Source organism: Amphiura filiformis, chromosome 14 (assembly GCF_039555335.1).
Source record: "Amphiura filiformis chromosome 14, Afil_fr2py, whole genome shotgun sequence".
Taxonomy (NCBI): Eukaryota; Metazoa; Echinodermata; class Ophiuroidea; order Amphilepidida; family Amphiuridae; genus Amphiura; species Amphiura filiformis.
In genome coordinates, this window is record NC_092641.1 from 39,935,170 (window position 1) to 39,956,832 (window position 21,663).

Here is a 21,663-nt window from a genome sequence, read left to right on the forward strand (position 1 = left end):
ATCTCAAATCAAAGAAAATGTCCTTGCGGTCATTATGGTCACCTTGATTTTTGAAATCAACCCTCACTTATACTACAAGGTCATGATACTTATTTATTGAGCTAACTGTATGCCACTGATTGCTCTTGCACATGTTGACTCAGCCCGCGGTAGGAATTCACCACTGTTATGCTTTCTAAATTTCAGCAGTCTACAAATCTTTTAAGATTTATTTAAATATACTAGGTAAAGTCCCCTATTCATTGTAACTTATTATTTTGGAATCAGGTATTTTTGTACGCATAGAGGGGAAAAAGCCAGTTCTTCCCCACAAAGATAAGCCCAATTTCATCCCAAATTGGTTTTCAAATGGTATAGTACATTGATACAGAAGAGATCTCGAGCTGTGTCCTTAACTACAGAGGTAGACCTAATATACTGCTGGGGTCCAAACTGACAAATGTTGGGTATCCTAAATCAAATGTAAGATGAAATATGTTGAGGGGCCTGGCTCTAAAGCAGCCTATACGGTCAACAAGGAAGTTTGCATACACCCTGCATTCCTGTAAAAGTGCCATCCCTGCTTAAAAGACTAAACAGAACTGATGCATCAGCACAAGTTTCAAAAGTTCTTGACGATCTATGATAAAAATATTGGCATCTTATGCAGTAAAACGAACTGGCAAACAATCAAACCGATACAAGTTGACATTCCTTTCTCTTATTCCACTTCAGAACAGCATCTGGCTATTCCAGTTGAAATCCAGACATCCCCTGTGGAAGACATGACCTTAATCTTCCACACATGGAGTGTAGATTTCAAATGGAGTCACCAATTCAGATAGCCCCATTTGAAATGCACACTCCCTGTGTGAAAGATTAATGTCACATCTTCCATAGGGGGTGTCTGGATTTCAACTTGAATAGCACATTCTCTAAAAATGTAACAAGAAATAAAATATCTGGTATTCACAATAAGAGACTCGTAATTGGTCCAAGACAACAAAATGGGTATACCATTTTCCACTCTGATGTGGCAGAGACGTCGGTGCCCATTTCATTAGGCACAGCTTCAAGTAGGTAGCGGGTACTCAAAGCACTGGTATACGCGCTTAAAGATGCCGCATAGATACGCGTGAGAAACACCTGCCTCAACAGAGTCAACACACTGACATCACTGCCACGTCAGGGTAAAAAATATTATACATGTTATAGTCAAATTTTGTTGATATTCTGCAACAGTTCATGTTCGCAGGATCTGAAAATGGTACATTACATGTAAATCACACAAATCAGATCTTATTTTATATACATAAGTTAAATAACAAATTCAATTCAACAACCTCATTTCAAAAATGTATGTGGATAGTTAACATCATGGGCACTTACTGCCAAGTTTCTTACAGTTCCTCTAATTGTGATGCATCACATCAAAAAAGGGGACTTTGCAGGGGAAGTCAATTTTGAGTTTGGTGTTTCTGCTTTGGAAGCATTCTGCAAGCTTTAAAATGACACCTTATTTGCTATAACTGTCAAGGTGTGCAGAAGGGAAAAAACATTCCAAATTCTTATTATTTTCTTTATATTTTTCTGTCTATTTTAATCTATATCTTGAAAAGCACTTTGCCGAAAAGTCCCCTTTTTGACGTGCTGTATCACAATTGGTTAATTACATGATACTATCATCTTAATAACCAATCAGAACTCTTTTAGATCTCTTAGCACATTTAAGATTAATCCCCTTCAGCACTACGGACATTCTTACCATATTTCTGATTGGCTTAAGTTAATATATAGCCCTCATTAGGACCAATCAAAACAGTTCTTAGAGGATGATAATTTGGCTGTACGTGCCCATGGGATTAACATGGAAACATATTATTGTCTAATGGTTCAAGAGCAAGAAGGATGTTTATAAATGTTTATAAAATGGATTTATTTAAGAAACTTGATGGCTTATTGGAGAGACGTCACTAAAACGCTGAGTAAAACGCACCAACCTTTCACTACTGGATTTGATATTATAACGAACCTTCCACATAATGGTTTTGCACCAAGCCAGATGAACTGGAGCTGGTTCAAAGAGGTCTTCCTTCAATGGCTCAACAACACTGTCTCGACAGAACTATAGAAACCGCATCATATTTAAAGGTAAAATGGGTTATATGTGACGTGTCATGTCAAAAGGAGACACTTTTGGGCAGGGTCGTAAATAGAGAAATAGCCAAAAATCTGCCGGTGGGTGATTTTTTCACAATTTGGGTTTGTTGCGAATTTGTGATGTTATTAATGTTAAAAATAGTGTCTGATAGTTTCAGACCGGAATATAACTGGCATCTTGTATTTTTTAGACATTTTTCAAGTTAATTCCTACTCTCAACATTGTCAATAATATCTTTAAAGGCTGATATCTCAATTTCCAATTTTATAATACCATAACTTCCGAACTCAATATCTTCGCTTAGGAATGTCCGATTTCATTGGGGAAAACGGCGTTGTGGAGCAATATATCTCTATATTTAAGGTATGTAAAAACCTCAAAATTGATAACCTGCCCATAAGTGTCTCCTTTTGACATGACACGTCACATATGTTAGGAAGATCAGCAGTGGTGATATCATGTTACTGTTAGATCGGAAAACAAACTGGAACTTCTTTTATGGTCTATTGAGTGCAGTTGAAATCCGTACACTCCTTATGGAAGACATGACCTTAATCTCTCACACAGCGGGTTCAGATTTCAAATGGAGTCACCCATTCAGGTAAACCCATTTAAAATTGCACTCCTGTGTGGAAGATTAAAGTTAAGTCTTCCACAGGGGGTGTATGAATAGCCCATTTCCTTGCCCTCATCCACACACTGCATTTCTTACACCAAACAGACAAAAAAACATCACGTTTCCACGATATGTGCCGTCCATTTGAGACTCGCCGGTTCTATCACTTTGTTACCCTTGGCCCGTTTTCTCTCTGCGTCCAGATACTCGTCGATTAGGTCTTGTCGTTTTAGCACCAGGTGTTTGCCCTTCCAGTATTTGAGCATGCTCAGTGACTGCAGGGTACTGACAATGTCGTATGGGTTAATCGCTGTCTCTTGGCTTATGTCTGTTAGAAATGGTAATGGAAAGAAAAATGGGTGGATAGAATAAGTGAAAATTTCTTCATGGGTTGTACAGGATGCGGCCTTCAATTTGTTGCTTGAGAGATTGGACACCTTTTGCGCTATATGTTGATGCGTCCAATGCACTCTCCGTGTGGGGGCTTGTGCATTGGACGCATCAACCTCCCAGCAATCATGCATTATAGAATCAATTTCTCTCTCAACAAGTGAAACACATCTATAACCATAAATAATAACTCGGTATCTGCTGTGTGATTTACTTGTACACTGCAAGATTCCTATTGCGGCCCCTGTGCAGGTACACCATCACCAAGATACCCAACTGGTACACGCAAATTTAAGTACCTACACAGTACCAATGTTGCTACTGCACAGGACACACCAGCAGTGGTACAGCACTGGTATTACATAGGTACTCCTGTGGTACTGCACAGTACCAGCTAAGTACCTAGGTGACAGTGTACCTGTGCAGGTGGCCACGGCAACATCACTGGCAAATACTGCATTATTACTTGGGAGGATAAAATGGGCTATTCCAGTTGAAATCCATACACCCCCTATGTAAGACACAATCCTCATCTTCCACAAAGGGAGTGTGAATTTCAAATGGGGTTACCAAAATGGGTAACTCCATTTAAAATCTACACCCCCTTCCTGGCATGATTAAGGTCATGCTTTCCGCAAGGGTGTATACGGATTTCAACTGTCAGCAACCCAATATCAATCACCTACCTTTGATAGAGATCTCTCTGCCATCAAATTTATCTAAGTATTTGAGCACCACACCTTTCCAGTAACTTCTGTAGCTGATGAGACCTAGATCTGACAGCGGCTTCTCAGGTGAACCAATCTTTTCTTCTCTTTTGGACAGGAGGTAACCTGCAGTAAGGTTAGAAAATAACACATTTTTGTTTTGACATCACACATTTACCACTTGACAACATTTCCCACATTTTGAGTATATACAGATCAATGACTGTTTAGAATTCTCTTTCTTATCTTGATACTCAAGTTATTGCTAGAAAATTTGAAAATTAACAAATCCATGTTTCCAATGTTAGTGCACTCCACTAAAAAATCAAGGGTTAAAAACTAGTGGGTTGCATGCTAAAAATATGAAAACAAATTTGACACAAGGTTATAAGTGATCCCACTTTATAGGTCTGCTTCCCCTAGTCCCAATGTCAGAAAAGAATACAATGGAATCAATATAAACAAATATTATTCCACTTTCCGTATCCCATAATCTTTTACTTAAGCTAACTGTGATAGTAGAAATTCTATATTCAGTACAAACATATTTTTTTGTTTCAGAATTTTCTGTCAAAAACACAAAACAGTCACTGAATTCGCAAATTTGGCCCAATTCTAAGCATTAAATATGTTGTGCACCGGCTGAAATTGGTTATTTCAGTTGAAATCCATACACCAACTAATGGAAGACATGACCTTCCACACAGGGAGTGTGAATTTCAAATGGAGTTACCTGAATGGATGACTCCATTTGAAATCTACACCCCCTGTGTGGGAGATTTAATATGGTTAGGTGTTCCACAGGATGTTGTATGTAGTGGATTAATCCAAATTAGCCAATGTTTCTCTTACATTCACTCTCTCTCTCTTGTCTTTGTTTGAATAATAGGTTTTCATGCACCGTTGCTAATTATGTTGAACTAAATTTTAGGATTGTGTTGTTTCATCTAGCAAACCGATAAACGATTTCTTAATGCAAAAAAAATTTAATCCTACTTCTTATTTTTCCGACATCGGGCAGGTGACCTAATACTATTTTTGTAACAAAAAACTCCTGTTTTAACCATATTTTCACCGTTTTTGTAAGCCAATTCTTGACCGTTTCAACCAAATAAAGTTTAATGCTGTTCCTGTATATTCCTCGATCTCCTGTGTGAATTTGACGACATTAGGATCAAAACTGACAGAGACTTTCAATGGACATACCCACAAACACCAAACTTGTTCCTATTTTATAGTAAGATGGTCTAAAGTTTATTTAAAGATGCATTTCGGATTTGACCCCTAGTGATCGCTAGAGGTCACAAAAGGTCACACAGGGTAAAAATTTGAAAATGCTTCAATCTTGTCAACAGTCATACCAAATTATTTGTCTCATCACAGGGATTTCAACAATGTATAGTTTGTGCTATGCAGTGTTTGAAATAAGCACTTATAAATCCTCTTGTCCAAAAATCACTGGGGGACAACCATATTGAGCTATGTGGCCATGCGTTTCAAGCTGGGTACACCAATAGGGTGGAGCAGTACTTTTGTGCGAGATTTTGTGTGCTAATTATTAATATTTTTAAGTCAAGGGTGTCAGCTACATAGACAAATTACCTATCAATTTAAAGCTATTGATGAGACCTTTGTATTGATACCATAATATTTTATGTAGCATTTACCATTTTCAAGTTATTTTGATTTTAGTGAAAAATTGACAGGGTGGAGCCGAGGATTGATATGGAGGATTGATATGTAAATTTAACTAAAAATGTCAAAAAAATGGTGGTATATTGATATGTTTGCTTCTTTTAATTGGTTTTATGTTGTAAAGACTTAAAGGGGCATTTCGTGATCCACAACCTCATCCCCCACTTTTCCCAAAAAAAGTTGAGATTTTTACACCACTGGATACCCCTGGCTACATAATGTTTATGTACCAAATATTTCTTGCAGATTAATTCGCTTAGCAAAAATATCGCCAAATTTGAATTTCGTTCTGGTGCACCAGAACGAAATTACAACACATTGTCTATGGAGCAGTGTAATACACATAATCATGCATAACTCGCAAACGCAAAATCGGAATCAACTGAAATTTTGGAAATAAGCTTTTTTCGTGGCTATCTACTGAAAAATGTCATAAAAAGAGGATGCTAGGATCACGAAATCCTCCTTTAAGAACAATTATTTAGAAACTAAAAAAGGTAACTCTGTCCTAAAATTGAGTGAATTTCTAGTGCAAATCACTTGATTACAGAAAATGCCTTAAATTGCACTGTTTGTGTGTAAATCCCTATTCGGAATGCCTCAAATGTGTGTTTCAAATATGTTCGCACACAGTGAAACCTGTAGTAGGTATCACAATAAAAGTATACATTTTTTTAAAGCTCTTGAGCCAAGGAACTCAAAAATGATGTTCTTTTCAGCATAGGGTATATAAAAAATATATCCCACTGAAGATAGAACACTTTTTATGGAAAATTTTGCTATTCAACTTCCACTACCTCCTTAACCAATCTTCCTACTGGGAAACTAATATCATTTTTGGATTCCCTGTTTAATTTCCTGTCAGGAAATGTATACTTTTCTTGTACAAGTGGGTTTAGTTAAGAAACAATTATATTTGTTTCAAAAAGCGTGCATTTTCAAAGAGGAAAAAAATTTGAAATTTTGAGTACTGAAAAATCTACCAACTCAAAACACATGGCCATGTACTTATCCCCTGGACAACCACTATTTGGATTCTTTGCACTCAAAAACATGACTTACATGTTTTGGGGACAACCAAAATGTTTTGAGGACAAGCAGAATTCATGCTTTAGTTGTCCTCGGGACAACCTCCATATTTCCCAGTGCTATGATTCAGCTTAGCAACTGTACTATAACTGTCAGTTTATATAAAGGCTATAAAACATTTTAGTAACATTCAGAATACATTTGTGAAAACTTGCTGGAAAACACTTTGTACAAATGTTTGCCAATAATACTTTGTGATAACATTTTGACGAGTTTGAAATTGTACTCATTTTTCATGATGGTTTTAAAACCGTCTACATGACCGTTACATAACCCCACATTTATATGCTAATAAAATGTTTTGACCAACACCAGTTATGTGTTCATAACATTTTTTTGTTTACTGGGAAGGTGACAGTAAAATTTAAATGTGGTATTAACGATACTTACTAAAATCTATCAGCATTTTGCCATACCCTTGTCTCATATACTGTGGCAACGTCAAGATACATGATACATTGTAGTTGAGGAAGGAATTTTTCTCCTGTAGCAAATAGAAATAGGAAAGAGAAAACTAACAATTAAGACTACTGAAACATTATATTTTAATTATTGCGGCAAGTTTTTCCTGCTCACATTACAAACCTATTGATGCAGTTGTATATATAATACCAAATTTATATAGACCTAGTGCTTAACATGAACGCCATCTGAATGCGCCGCTGTGTATTAAACATCCGAATCGGTTCACCTCTGTGCATGCGACGGTAGAGCATATCAATGTCTAATGATGACCATCCAAACAGATTGGGTCAGTAGTTACACCCTACTCATTTCCCACTTTGTCCAAAGTTCAACAAAAACGAGGAACTCTCACATCCATGCACAGTAAGAAACACAAACATGTGTGTCCACAGTTGGATAGTGAAATCTCTAATTGTCCATTTTCTGTTGTTTGTTTTTTCATGTCCTCGCTTGTCGTAGCTTATTACATGTTGGGGCATTGGGATGTGTGTGTTTATGCACTTACCTTGGAGAAGTAACCTAATATATGGCATCCCGTTGTGTCATTTTCTGTCATGACATAGAAGAGGAATGGTTCTACATCGTAATACAGCGTCTTGTGATCTAAGAACAGTTTGGCTAGTAAACACAAGTTTTGACAATATATCTGCAAACAGAAAACAAAACGTGGAAGCGTAAGAAGATAAAGAATTGACAAGGAGTGTTAAGCGAGGCAAACCTAAATAAAATTTGTATACAACAAATCCCAGCTCCTAAGTAATCATACGGAGTTGAATTCATACCTCAGAATTAGAGAAGTCCTATACCGCCACGTACAGTCGCGTTTTCAGCTATGGGAAGAAAATTGGGGGTATTTGGGTCCTTGCCGATGGTGCGCGGAGACAAACAAAAATAAGTCTGTGTCTCATCTGAAGCGTCTTGGTACTCGCATGCAGGTCGCATCAAGTGCGTCTCTCAAATGCTCCCATCATCCATGTCGCACTTGAATGATAACAAATGCCTCAAGCGTGTTACGAGGAAAACCGAATTATGTCGGTCCGTGTCACGTCACTTCCGGTTGATGATGTTCGAGTGAAAACAAGTCCCTGATTCGATTTTTGTTGATGATTTCTGTCATTGGTGTTATGTAAATTTCAACCGCAAATAGTCAGTGGAATCACACAACCATTTCTAAGTCTTCAGAGTGGAAGAAACTTACTTGATTTACCGTTTATATACTGACAAACTAAAAATTAAATTCCATGGTCGAGTGTAGTTTTTCCGAAATTGAATGTCACTCCAACAACATCGCTATGTAGCCTCCTTCACAGTCGGTTTCTGTTGTTCATAACAAACCGTGAGCCACATGCAGTTTGGGTCCGAGACTAGAGATAGCCCGGATGTCCGACCGACAGAATACCCACATTTTTTGTATCAAGATGGCGGTCGAGTCCTGGTTCTCCTTCTTTAATTCTGTGATTCATATATCTAGATGATATTTGACAAAATCTGATACATTCATGCAAAGCAGGACATTTTGAAAATTTAGTTTTATCATTATTAACATGGGCAGTACCTAAGCTTACTGATTTTTAAGTCCATGGCATACTTGGTTCCTGGGACTTGATGAGACTCAACCATGCGTAACTGAATTTACATTCAACAACTCTTCCTATAGCTTTGTACAGGACCCAACCGTTGTTAATCCGTGATGAATCCACAGTTCAGTAGCGTATACGAGAACGCAAGGTTATGTGTACGCGTTACGCATTAGCGCGTAAAATTCATCATGCCTGGAACGTACGCGTAAACATGAACTCTCTTTATATGTTGGCAGTAGCAGATAAATATTACCGCTTTATTCTTAGTTTCATTGCTGATATCAACAGAGAAATACTGCGATCTTCTTGTAAGGTTGAGTGGCAATGACAAACGGACATTCCGAATGCAAAGAATCAAGTGAATTCATGAATTAGACATCTTTAGCTTGTTTCGTTGTTGAAAGGGATTCAATCATGTTTCACTGTTGTTCATCACCGATTAACAACTCGCGTCCGGCGCGCGTCTGCGTGGTGCGAGGGCAGCTTGTAAGTTGTAAACCACTCAGACGACGCGGACGAATCGTTGTTAATCGGTGATGAAAAACGGTGAAACATGATTGAATCCCTAAATAATCCATTACCTCAAGTTAGGTTTATGCACATCTCAAATGAAAATGTTTTCACTTGTTGCTGGATGCACACCAAATAACTATTAGTTATATTCTTTGTTTTCTTACTTTATTTTTCTTTCCATCTACTTCAAAAACTGAGATATTTCCCTTCCTGTATATCTCGTCTCCCGGTGGGTGCCTCCAGATACACTTTGCCGTATGCCTCCTCAGTATCGTGGTGCTCTTCATATACTTAAGACAGAACTCACAGATGTACAATTTTGGAAGTCTTGCATATTCTTCGGGGTATGGGGAACTGTACCATGTGTCTAACTCAAATCGACCAAACTCGATTTTCTTTAAGTTGCCGTCCATGAGCTGGCATTCATTTTCTCTTTCCTGTATAAAGAAAGAGTGAAATTGGTTGATGTCGATTAGTAAAGTAAAACCACATCGTCATGCACAATAAAGGAAGTACAAGATCTAATTCTAACCCAATGCTAATTAATATACAGATCTCATTTCATGAGGTTACTACTAGGCACGGAGTTTCATAGCGATTTAAAACGGCAAAATGCGCGCCGTTTTTTTTATATAAAGCGCGAAAATGCGCTGAAAATTCAAGTCAAAAAGCGCTAAAATGCGTTTTCCAGTATTTAAATTCACGATTATGACGATACACACGTACCCCGGGTCTACACCTCATCAAATGTTGATTGTTAAAAAAAAAAAAAAGTGCATTTTCGCCGTGATATTCCATCTCCGTTCGCTATGATATTTTTTCTCATTTCTGTGTCAGTTTTGGTCCGAAACGTGGTCAAAAACAGGTGCAAAAACATGAGCAAAGTCTGTCAATCTTGAGCAATTTTCGTTCGTATTTCACTTCCGCGTTTCTTTTTTAAATTAACGTGTAGTTGATGCTACAAAAACTAAAACACGCGCTACCACAAATAATATGAAAAAGGAGTTATCATTTGGATTTTGTCTTTAAAATTGCTTTTATTCATCGTAACAATAATACTAATAAAGGAAACCTAGATTATTTATGAGAAAATAAACTTAAAATATTAAAAATTGAATATTGTCAGGTTGTGATAAATAATTAAATAAACATTAACTGCACGTGCTTGGTTGTAAACAAATCAATCTGGACTTCCCCACCATCACCATCAGGCCAGCAATCGTTCGGAAAGCATGCAAAAAGTGCACGATTTCCTGACGTTGCATTTACAAATATTGCAGAATTTACTTCAATTCTCAGCAGGTGGGTCAAAATTTTGGGGCTTTTATTATCTGGACGCATTGACGCACACTAACGGGAAGCCTGTTATGTTGTAAAAGGTTATTATTGGTGAATTTACATTGAAAAGTAGTGTGTTTGGCAAAATTCTCAAAATTCACGATGGACCACCAAAATCGCGATGGACCCCCAAAATCGTGATTTTTTGCGCTTTTTGCGCGAAACTCCGGTGCCTAGGTTACTACCCTTTTTCCTACTCTATCTGCGCAGACCATCAATGCAAAATCTTCCAACTGCAATCAGAGGTCCCGGGTTCAACCATCTCTAAATTCCACCAACTGATTGCTTTTTCTAACTCTTATATTAATTTCCATCACATATAGACAAAACAGTCAACTTTTATTGACTGATATGCGTCTTAAATCCAAAGCATATAACACAAGCCCCAAGCACTTTCTAACTCTTCCGTAGGACTAATATTACAGTTACGATGGTTTGCAAGAGATTACGATATATCATACTTTAGTGATATGGAGCTCAGGAAAAACAAGAAAAATCACCGACATTTAAATTGCTTCCACTTTCATTTCAGTGATTTAGGTATGTTAGGCACAATAGAAAGTGTTCTTTGACTTGTATCAAAACTAATACCGGGTAATGGAACAGTTCGTCCATGGGCAGGAAAAACCTATGTTTCTTTGGCCCCTGAACATGTTTAAAGCAAAACCTTCTATGTAACCTATTTGCAGTTTCGTTTTAAACATGTTCAAGGGCCAAAGACACAGGTTTTTCCTGCCTATGGATGAATTATAAACCATTAGGTTAGTGCAACAATACTCTATAAGCAAAAGCTGCCCTATAAAAATTCAATAATTTCTGCATTTCTATAGTACACATATGACACCTGGCAGCTATTGCAGATAGGGCCTTCCAGCGCATCAAAACTCACCATCTCTTCCGATGCTCTATTCTGTGCTTCTCTAAACAAGTCCAGATCATACTGTGACGTCAGCCCGTTTAGTAAGGGTTCTCTAGACTTGTGGAACTCCTCTCTGTGATTCCTATTCTTCTCCTTCTGCTCCTGTGTCCGTTCCTTCCTTGCCCTTCGTAGCTCTTGGATGCTGTATTTCTTTTGCTGCTGTAACCTGGCAGGAGACTGGAGCAAAACAGAATAAGGGAAGAATATTATATGTGACACGATCAAGGGGAATGAGTCGGATGTCGCTAATATTGATTTTGAGATATTGGCAAAGAAGGTGTTAAAATTCTTTTGTTTTATATTGTTTTTGGCGATTGATAAATTGATGTAACTTTGCAAAGAACAGTCGATTTAACATGGGGTTTTCAGTTTCTGACAGCTCTAAATATCCTTTTTAGAAACATATGTAAAACTCATTTTCGACCAGGGTCGACACACGGTTGTTTGATGGGATCATTTATTAATTTTTCAAACAAAACAGCATGTACAACCAAATGTTAGGCTTAAACAGCTAAAAGTGATATCATGCTAATGAATACAGATGCTTTTGCGTCATTTTCAACTTTAATTTCCCCTCTTTTACAAAATTATTCACTTTTATAGTATTTTTTAAAGCTTTTTCTGATATAAAATGTATCTATTAATGACAAAATTGGTGGCGCTATTTAGTTACTAGAAATTACTCTTTTAAGCTTTTAATACAAATAATTCCTTTTATGTTCGATAAAATACGTTTATAAAATGTCCTTCTTGCTTGTTTCACCTATTCCAGCTATTTTAATTGCAGTATTAATCACCTAACCCTTGCAAATAAAGAAATATGATTTAGGATAAATAGCGCCATCTATAGTTTGCATTTTTAGTTAATAATGAAGCCAATTCTATATATATCAAACAACCGTGGACATGTGACTCATTCCCCTTGATCATGTCACATATGAGGGTCAGAATTTCGGCGAGAATCCGAGAATCTTTTCTCGCAAAGATTCCCGTCAACAAATTTGCAAGAATCTAAATGGATTCTTGTAAATATTTCAGTTGATCATGCAAAGTTACATGGCGAGAATCCATGGATTCTTGCAAAATTCCACTGGGATAACATAACCCAAAAGGATTCTCGCAGAATTTCTGACCCAGTGTTCCCACAGCATTGAAAATTTCATGACATTTTTAGTGAGCATATCACAAAATTCTCTAGACCCAGCAATACGTCAACATACTGGTACTTGAAAATCTGCCTCCCTGACCACCACTATGGGCTATTCCAGTTGAAATCCATACTACCCCTGTGGAAGGTATGACATTAATCTGTGTACTCAGGGGTGTAGATTTCAAATGGAGCCACTCATTCAGACATCCCCATTTGAAATTCACACTCCCTGTGTGGAAGATTAGTCATACTCCCTGAGTGGAAGATTACGGTTATGCATTCGGTAGAGGGTGTGTGGATTTCAACTGGAATAAACCATTGGGTATGACAAGAATAAGCCAAATCTGCAACATGACAGTGTACCTGCCCTCTGCTCACTTATTTTGAAATTCAAACTTTGCCACAATTATATTCAGACCCCACGTCACTACATTGCGCGATGCAGATGGTGCCATGATTTTTTACACTGCAGCATTGCAAGACGAAATTTAAATGTACCGTACTGCAACGATATATCATGATATCGCAGCTGCGATGTGGAGTCTATGTCGGACTCTGTGGTCATTCTGCCAACCTGGATTTTTCAACAGCCAATCACAAGCATGCATGGCTACGATATCACAATCTTGAGAGAGTGAAAAAGTTGGACAAAATTCAATTCTCGCCACCGATAAAAATTCCATCACGCCATGAGAACTTTCACCGCTGGCTCATAAAAACCTAGATTTCATCGCTGCTGCGATGTGGAGTCTCAATCTGACTTTACTACGCTTCAAGGAAGTTTTTTTAACACCTCTATATACTCAAGATTCCATCTTACCGATTGTCGTAGATTTTTCCTGCTCAAGTCCGTCATCTGGCTTTCTTTCAGTTTTGTTTTCTCCTTGTCCTCTTGCCTCAGCTTACACTCCTCTGCCGTCATATTATGATACAGTGGACACCCTGTTATCGTCCTATGCTTCATGAACTTGCCTGTGATGTGCCCTGTCAAATTTAAACAAACAACAGCTGGGTTAGGTTTACACCTATGGATGAAGCTATGCTTTGCTTAACCTATTTTTGAGACTCATAACATCATGGACTGATAGACGGACTTAAGTGAATTTATTAGCAGCAACACAAAATGATCATATTCACCACTGTCCAATAATACAAGCATTGGTATCAGAAGGGCTTCTTCATTCAACTCAAATCATAATCTTGATCAAAATATTTTACTAAAATTGTCGCAAAAAAAAGGGCCTAAATATTGAAATGTTCTTTGATGGATTGGGGACCTGCCCCCACCTCTTTGCCTAGATGCAGCATGACACTGCTGAAAAACCATCTGAAGCCATGTTAACTCTATGCTTCTTGCATAGTATGGTCAGCAACCACGGTGTGAAGTTGATTGGAGCAAACAGTAACATGACAAGTTGGTTTATTTCACTTTATAATAAATACAGTCTAATTTTACCCCAGGCCATCCAATGTGCCATGCATTATTTTAGTACTCATCTACTGGTCAGTTTAAATACTCTTATTTCCACATCTATTTTTCAAAGTGCTACTTTAGTTTAAAGACATTGCATAGATGCCAGCACGAAACAGCTGCTGCGATAAGTTGACGTCACTGATATGTACTTGACCAAAAGTACTACACCTACCTAGTGAATCACATCCCGGCACTGGACACTTCAATTCCACCAAACTACCTAGCGTGTCCGTGGCCACCACCTTACTCCGCCTCTTCTCCTTGATCTCTTGAAAAGCCGACGCCACAGACTCGCTGTCTGAAAGTCCGTGTTTCTTCCCGTTTACGGTCGGGGCAAGTGCATCCACTGAATCTGACATGATGATTTCTGTGGTGATGGGTCGTTTTCGTTTAGCGTTCGGTGGTTTTGGGTCATCAACTGGGCCACTTTGGTCACTATCTGAGCTCTCGGCGGATTGGCTTCCATTTGACTTGGGCGATTTTACTGGTGTTTGTCTCTGAAGTGACAGGGCTGCAGAAAAGAAAATTTAATTTTGATACTTTTATAATCATGATTTACACATTCAAACTTGAGCAGTGTACATTGTGGATAACCATTAGCCACGGTGGTGTGCGCATGTTTTTAAGAGGGGCAGACTAAAGTAGGGGTTTGGTCAAAAACATAAACATGTATTTCCAATGACTGGGTACATTTCCCCCGACTGACTGACAAAATGGATGGGGTGTACGGTACACAAATGTGTAAATGATAATAGGGTCCTGGTTTTTACCTGAATTTAGCCAGAACCACTTACTTTGGAATTTCTTCATTTTTTCTAGAGAATTAAAAATATTAAGAAAAATATTAAGAAACAAGTACACTACACACTGTCTGCAAAGAAGCTTTACAAGGCAAGACTGCCAGAAAAGTGGCAAAATATTATACATATACTGAGCTCAAAAAGAAACTTATAATTTTTCACAAGGTCATATCTTACAATCCTGTCCATCAAAATCAACCAAAATTACACACATGCTTACTTCAATACTCTACTCTAAACACATGTCAGTAACCAAACAGTTATCCAACTGACACAAAATACACTGACATGGAACAGCTTCCTGGACCACATTCACAGCCCAATAATTGGCACCGAGCAAAAGAGATCTGTGAGAATGAGTACAAAATCCTTGCACATGTAATAATTCCCTGAGTAAGTGGAATTGTGTGGAACAAGACCTGTTTCTTGAAGAAAGTGTGTGAAAAGTAAAAAGCAGCACCATTTCATCATCTGTACCAGGATCTTGTATGCATTCTCCCAGATTTCCTGTGCTGGGTGCCAAATATTGGGCTGTGAAAGCGGTCCAGAAAGCTGTTCCGTGTCAGTGCTTTTTGCTGTTGTGTGACTTGTGTCAATTGGACAATTGCTTGTTACTGACATGTGTTTTGAGTAGAGTATTGAAGTAATTCTGGGTGTAATTTTGGTTCATTTTGATTGACAGGATAAAAGATATGACCTTGTGATTCACAAGTTGTGAAAAATTATAAGTTTCTTTTTGAGCTCAGTTTACTTTATTCTAAAAGGAAAAGAGTTGGCTTCTTTTTGTTGAAAAAACATTGGAAATGGCACATATATTTTTTTTAAATGAAAATGAGTATTTTCTAGCTGTATCTTTTGTACACCATGAGAGGCATTGCTACGGTGTTCCATGATTGATCCATTGGTTTTTTTTAAGCCCACTACATTTTATGCATCATTTGTAAAAGATAGAATTAGGCCCTGGCAAAAAAAGAGAATTTTCGTAAGGGGCGTTTATTAAAGACAAATTGACGTAGGTTATAATTAAGGGTCCTGAGACGTTCTAGTAGCTTTTCTGATGCAGAAAATGTATTGCAGGTTTACACAGGACTTGTAGTCCTCCAGCTATTTCACTGTATCGACGTCTATCTGTCACTTCAACATTAATGGTACCCTTTAGCAAATTGAAAATACCCTGGTGGGCGCTTATTGGGGCATGGGCGATTGGGCGCTTATTGGAATGAATACGGTACTACTACAATTTAGTATTCAATTACCTTGACATGACATTTTAGAGACCAATTAAGCACTGAAACTACACACTGGTGAGTGCATTTAAGCTTATAACATTGACATGAATTGTCAACACGGCATGGAACTCAATGATTTTCGGAAAGTTTTACGGCATTAAACACCTTGTTTTATTGCTTGTAAAAGCGAGATAATTACTCAATAGCGAGAATTGTGGCGAGAAAACCAAGATTATATTTTTTGCCGGGGCTTAGACAGAATAGACCAAATTATATCAGCAGAGCATAATTTAATGTCAGAATTTTGCATAGGCCTACAGTAGCAAAATTGTGATTTGCCTCATGTGCCAATCATAGAAGTATCGTCCTCCTGCTGTAGCATTAGATTGCCTTTTTTGAAAGTAAACAACAATTTGTAAAATAGAAAGTTTATTTGACACCAAATAGGCCTACCTTTAGTTGCCCTAGTTTGCACCCTGGTGGAGCGTCTCGTAATTCTTCTATTACCCGTTCCTTCTCCATCACAGCTGGACATGTCTTCAACGTCAACAGAGCTGCTGTCTGATTCTTCTTCATACCCTGCATCATCGTGATCATCCGAGCTACTTTCTGGCTTCTGTTATCAAATGTGGGTGAGAAAAATACCAAGCAATCAGGAGAGCGTGAGTATAGAAAATCAAAGGGTCCAATTTAATTTTTCTGGACCCTTGGTACCTGCAATACCAACATTTAAGGGGTCCATTGAGAATCTCAATCTAACTTGGGAGTTCATCTGTCCGCCGCCTCAGTCATAATTGAGCCATTCTTTCCCAGGCAGAATTGTACTTTTATGATGTTTTGCCATGAACAGGAAACTGCAATGATTCACGGCACTGCAATTTTTGGGGTCCCGGACCCACCAAAATAGATTTCGGACCCCCTGTTTTTAATTTTTTTGCAAGTTCAGGGGTCCCTGCAGACCCCCAGTTTTTCAATATAGCGCTATTGCAGACATACTATGCTGCATTTGTGCAACTCGGACTCACCAAACTCTACTCCGGACCCCCTACTTTTTAATTTTCTGCAAGTTCGGGGGTCCCTGCGGACACTGGAGTGTTTAGTTCTAGCGCTACCCCTGATTGTATACTGTACAGTGCATACTGCATGTGTAATTCGATTAAAAACAAATAATTAAATTCGATGTTTGTTCCATACACCGATTTAATTTTCCCTGTCCTTAGTTTTTCCATACACCGATTTAATGTTACAAACGTGCAATGTCTTGTACAGATGGTTTAATCTCAATGACCTGTGACTGTTGACCGAGGTCAAGCAGGAAACTCAATCTTGGCTACCGCTAAAACTCAACATATATATATATACACTGGTTTCCAACCTTTACGACTCCATGCTCGCTCGACGCCGAGTCGCTGGAGACGAAGTGAACAGGCCTGGAAAATATTTCCCTCTAACATAGCAGGATTTCCCACCATTTCCCTCCAATCCAAATCAGGCTTCCCGTTAGTGTGCGTCATTGCGTCCAGACGCGTATTTTACAAATCTGGACGCAAGTTCACATGGCTAATCAAGTATTTTGCGTCCATATCACATGCATGTGGACGCAGACAAAACTTGGAAATTTAATCATTAATTGATGATAAAAATAAGACATTTTTATTCTTTTATATTTTTAAGATAATAAAAGCCCCAAAATTTTGAACCACCTGCTTAAGAATTGTAGTAAATTCTGCAATATTTGTAAATGCAACGTCAGGAAATCGTGCACTGTTTGCAAGCTTTCCGTACGATCGCTGTTTGATGGGAAAGTCCCCCCATTGATACTTTGTTTACAAGCTTGCTGGACTGATGACGTGCGGCTACCAAGCAGTTGCTGTTTATTTAATTATTTATCACAAGCTGACAATATTCAGTTTTTAATGTTTTAAGTTTATTTTCTCATAAATAATCTACGTTTCCTTTATTAGTATTATTGTTACGATGAATAAAAGCAATTTTAAAGACAAAATCCAAATGATAACCTTTTTTTGTATTATTTGTGGCAGCGCGTGTTTTAGCTTTTATAACATCAACAACACGTTTTAAAATTAAAGAAACCCGGAAGTAAAAGTACGAAAATTTGCGCATGTTTTTGCAGCTGTTTCTGACCACGTTTCCAACCAAAACTGACACAGAAATGAGAAAAATTATCATAGCGACTGGAGATGGAATATCACGGCAAAAATGCACTTTTATTTTATTTTAACAATCAACATTTGATGAAGTGTAGACCCCGGGTACGGGTACGTGTGTTAGCAACAAGGGGCTGCTGTTCTGATCATGAAATTCCGCGGCGTTTCTCGGTATGATTGATCATTGTGTTGATCATGAATTTCAGATGGACGCACAAAAATATGTCTGGACGCAAGTTTTTTCAACCTTGTCAGCAAACTTGCGTCACACATGACGCACATTTTTAAATCCTTAACCGGAACCTTGATCCAAATTATGACCAAATTTTTTTCCAGGCCTGGAAGCGAAGCTCCATAACGCCAAGGGACTCGCATTGTTATTGTATTGACTAGTTAGGTTTGTGTGTTTTGGTTGGAACATCATATTCGGAAGGAAATGAACTCGGTCGGTGCTTCACGTCATCAGTGGTCATGCATCTTTTTTCATGACTACATACTAAACGACCGTTTTAGTCATGAAAATATATTCACTAATATGTTGAAATAATGCATAGTTTCTGACATGTTTGGGCTGTTGACTTCATGAATTTTACCTTATGTATGGCGCCATTGGCACCATACTATAATTCCGGTTTTGTGAGGTGCACCGCAACTATCGTATATCATGAAATCTTGCCGCCAGACGGGGCTGGATCAATGCATGTTAATACGTTAAACGCATGCATCACTGATGTGTTAAACGTGTAGGAAAATAAAGACCAAAAACTAGGAAAATCACTAAAAACAGCGTAAAATCAGGGTAAAAACGCCAAATATGGGCTGAAAATAAAAGAAAACCGCGTAAATTTTGGCAACAAAAAAAGAGGAAATCAGCTGAAAAGAGGAACTCTCACATCCCTGATGAGTGATGAAAGTGTTTATATTTTATAGTGACAGTTAGCCCCCCCCCCCCCGAACTCAACACAAAAGTTGGCAACAATGAGAGTTACCAAATAGCGCGGAAAAGGGGTAATATTTTTACCATTAGCGAGGACTGCGATTCAAGCGCTGTGATTAAAGCCAATCGACCAGCTAGCTGGGCCAATTTATAACATATCTAGCACTTATGCAATTGATGTGTTCAGGTTTGACAAGAAAAACACTTAATGTAGGTATCACAGGGAAACCTCAGTTAACACATTGTTAGTCAGTCAAAGGCCTAAACCGGCAATACAAATTTACATTGAAATTAAAAAGAAGCTTTTTAAGAAGGAAACCTTCATAAATATGTTGTCTATACTTCACTTGACCCAAATATATGATTTTTTTTGTGATGAGACTACGCATGGAATTTCAGAGAGATTTTGATAGCAGTTCCATTAAAAAAGATGCTATCGTCATGAGACTAAGATCTAGAAACACCCCGTAATGCTGTTTTGGGAATTTTGCTAGCAGAATCTTTTGATGAAAGTCAATCTTTGACAAGATGTAACTTTGCTTGGAAAGTGCTACAGTGTATGACAAAAAGGTTTTCAGTGTTGGCTTTCTTTACTCAAGGGCTTTAATTTGATATATAAAATGATGCAGTTTGATGGCAAATTTGAATTCACCTGGGATACCTACTTAATGGGCGAGTGGTTTTTCTGTGGTTGACAGAAAATGCACATATGACTTCACAGATCTCGTACAACATGACATGTTTATTGCCATCGTAAACAGTCCATGGGCAAGGCTCCCGCTAGCCTTAAAATAGGTATGCTAGGTGAATTCAAATTTGCCATCAAACTGCATCATTTCATATATATCAAATTAAAGCCCTTGAGTAAACAAAGCCAAAACTGAAAACCATTTTTTTCATAGCACTTTCCGTAGCAAAGTTACATCTTGTCAAAGATTGACTTTCATCAAAAGTTTCAGCTAGCAAAATTCCCCAAAACGGCATTTCGGGGTGTTTCTAGATCTTAAGTCTCATTATGATAGCAGCTTTTTTTAATGGAACTGCTATCCAAATCTCTCTAAAATTCCATGTGCGGGTGACTTATCACCATAAAAAATCACATATTTGGGTCAAGTGAAGTATAGAAAACATATGTAGGTTTCTTTCTTCGGGCACTTGTTTTAAATTTCTATGTAAAAATGCATTGACATTGTCGGCGAATTTGGCTGACTAGCAAATGTGCTAAGGTTTGCCTGGGTTACCTACTTAAAAAACTCTGCGGACGCACAACTGTAAAACCTGGTCGGGAAATGCGCGTCCCACAAAAATTTTTGTGCGTCTGTACATTGTTAATACAATTTTACAAAGCCCCTGATTGCCGGAACTATTGCATCGCATTACATCGCAGTTTGATGCAAATATTTGAATTTTTCCAGGACCATGTTTTACAAAAATTAGTGTAAATAGTGTTGGCATTTTTGAGCGAATCGATTTGGCGTTCGCCATGTTCGCGTTGCATGCATGCATGCAGTGCCGTACTATTACGCTGACTTTCGTATTCGGCGAGGAGGACGATTTCGACCTCCTGGTTTGTTTACAAACAGAGAGGTAGACAAAAACCCTTCCGCTTGTCCAAACACTCAAGTATCAGAAGGATGGTCCACAATAGCGTGATTCACGTAACCTGAATAGGGATTAAAAAGCTGTCACGTAGAACCATGTGCTTCTATTGTCCAATTTGCCATCAAGATTTCATATGGAAACAGTTCAGACCCAGTACACGATCATGTCAGAAATTAATATTTTGTTCTGGGTCTGATTATTCGGACTAGCATGCATGGACGGTTGGATTTCTGATCCGAATGATCGAGCGACGAGCGGTTCCACATCACTCCAGCGCCATGACCATGAACTAATTACCCTTAGAACTCTAAAATGGGATGTTCCCAAAGCCAGGCATGTAACGCACTTTATCATTTTATGCTAACGATTAACGAACAAGTTCAACAACCGGCACTGCAATGCAATTCCAATGCAAATGAATGGCAAAATTACGAATTGGCGGGCATACAATTTGAAAAGCGGGTCCAAAATACGTGTTGGTTCTCATTATGTACATTATGTACTTAGTTATAGAGTATCTTGAGTTATTACCTTTCGTTTTACCATTGTTCGGTTTCCAGTTTAAGCGCAATAGTGACGATTTTCAATGAAATATCGATGAAAACTGATGTCGTCGCGAAAGAAAATTTCCCGAAAATCCTTCGATGGCGATTCACAGAATATGAGGTCATCGTACACCGGGAGGTCAATTTAAACAGGATATGAAATATTTACTTTAGAATAAAAGCTCATAACAAAATTTTAATTGAACAGAATGTCTTTGCAAATTATTTTAACACTATAAAAATTTTACTTATCAAAATTAATGATGACTAAGGTTCCAACAAATAATACTGTTTCTAAACATAAAT

General features: G+C 38.0%; 1 protein-coding gene across 1 annotated transcript; it reads right to left on the reverse strand.

Moving 5' to 3' along the window:
- Positions 1-2,778: 2,778 nt before the first annotated feature.
- Positions 2,779-21,479, reverse strand: LOC140170078 (histone acetyltransferase KAT7-like). The gene is made up of 10 exons (XM_072193398.1): positions 21,344-21,479; positions 16,559-16,721; positions 14,249-14,587; positions 13,423-13,586; positions 11,423-11,629; positions 9,360-9,632; positions 7,608-7,748; positions 7,028-7,121; positions 3,833-3,979; positions 2,779-3,084 (listed from the first exon to the last, which is right to left on the reverse strand). The coding sequence occupies exons 1-10, from the start codon at positions 21,356-21,358 to the stop codon at positions 2,873-2,875; spliced, it is 1,755 nt and encodes a 584-aa protein (XP_072049499.1). The 5' UTR covers positions 21,359-21,479; the 3' UTR covers positions 2,779-2,872.
- Between the last annotated feature and the right edge of the window lie 184 nt (positions 21,480-21,663).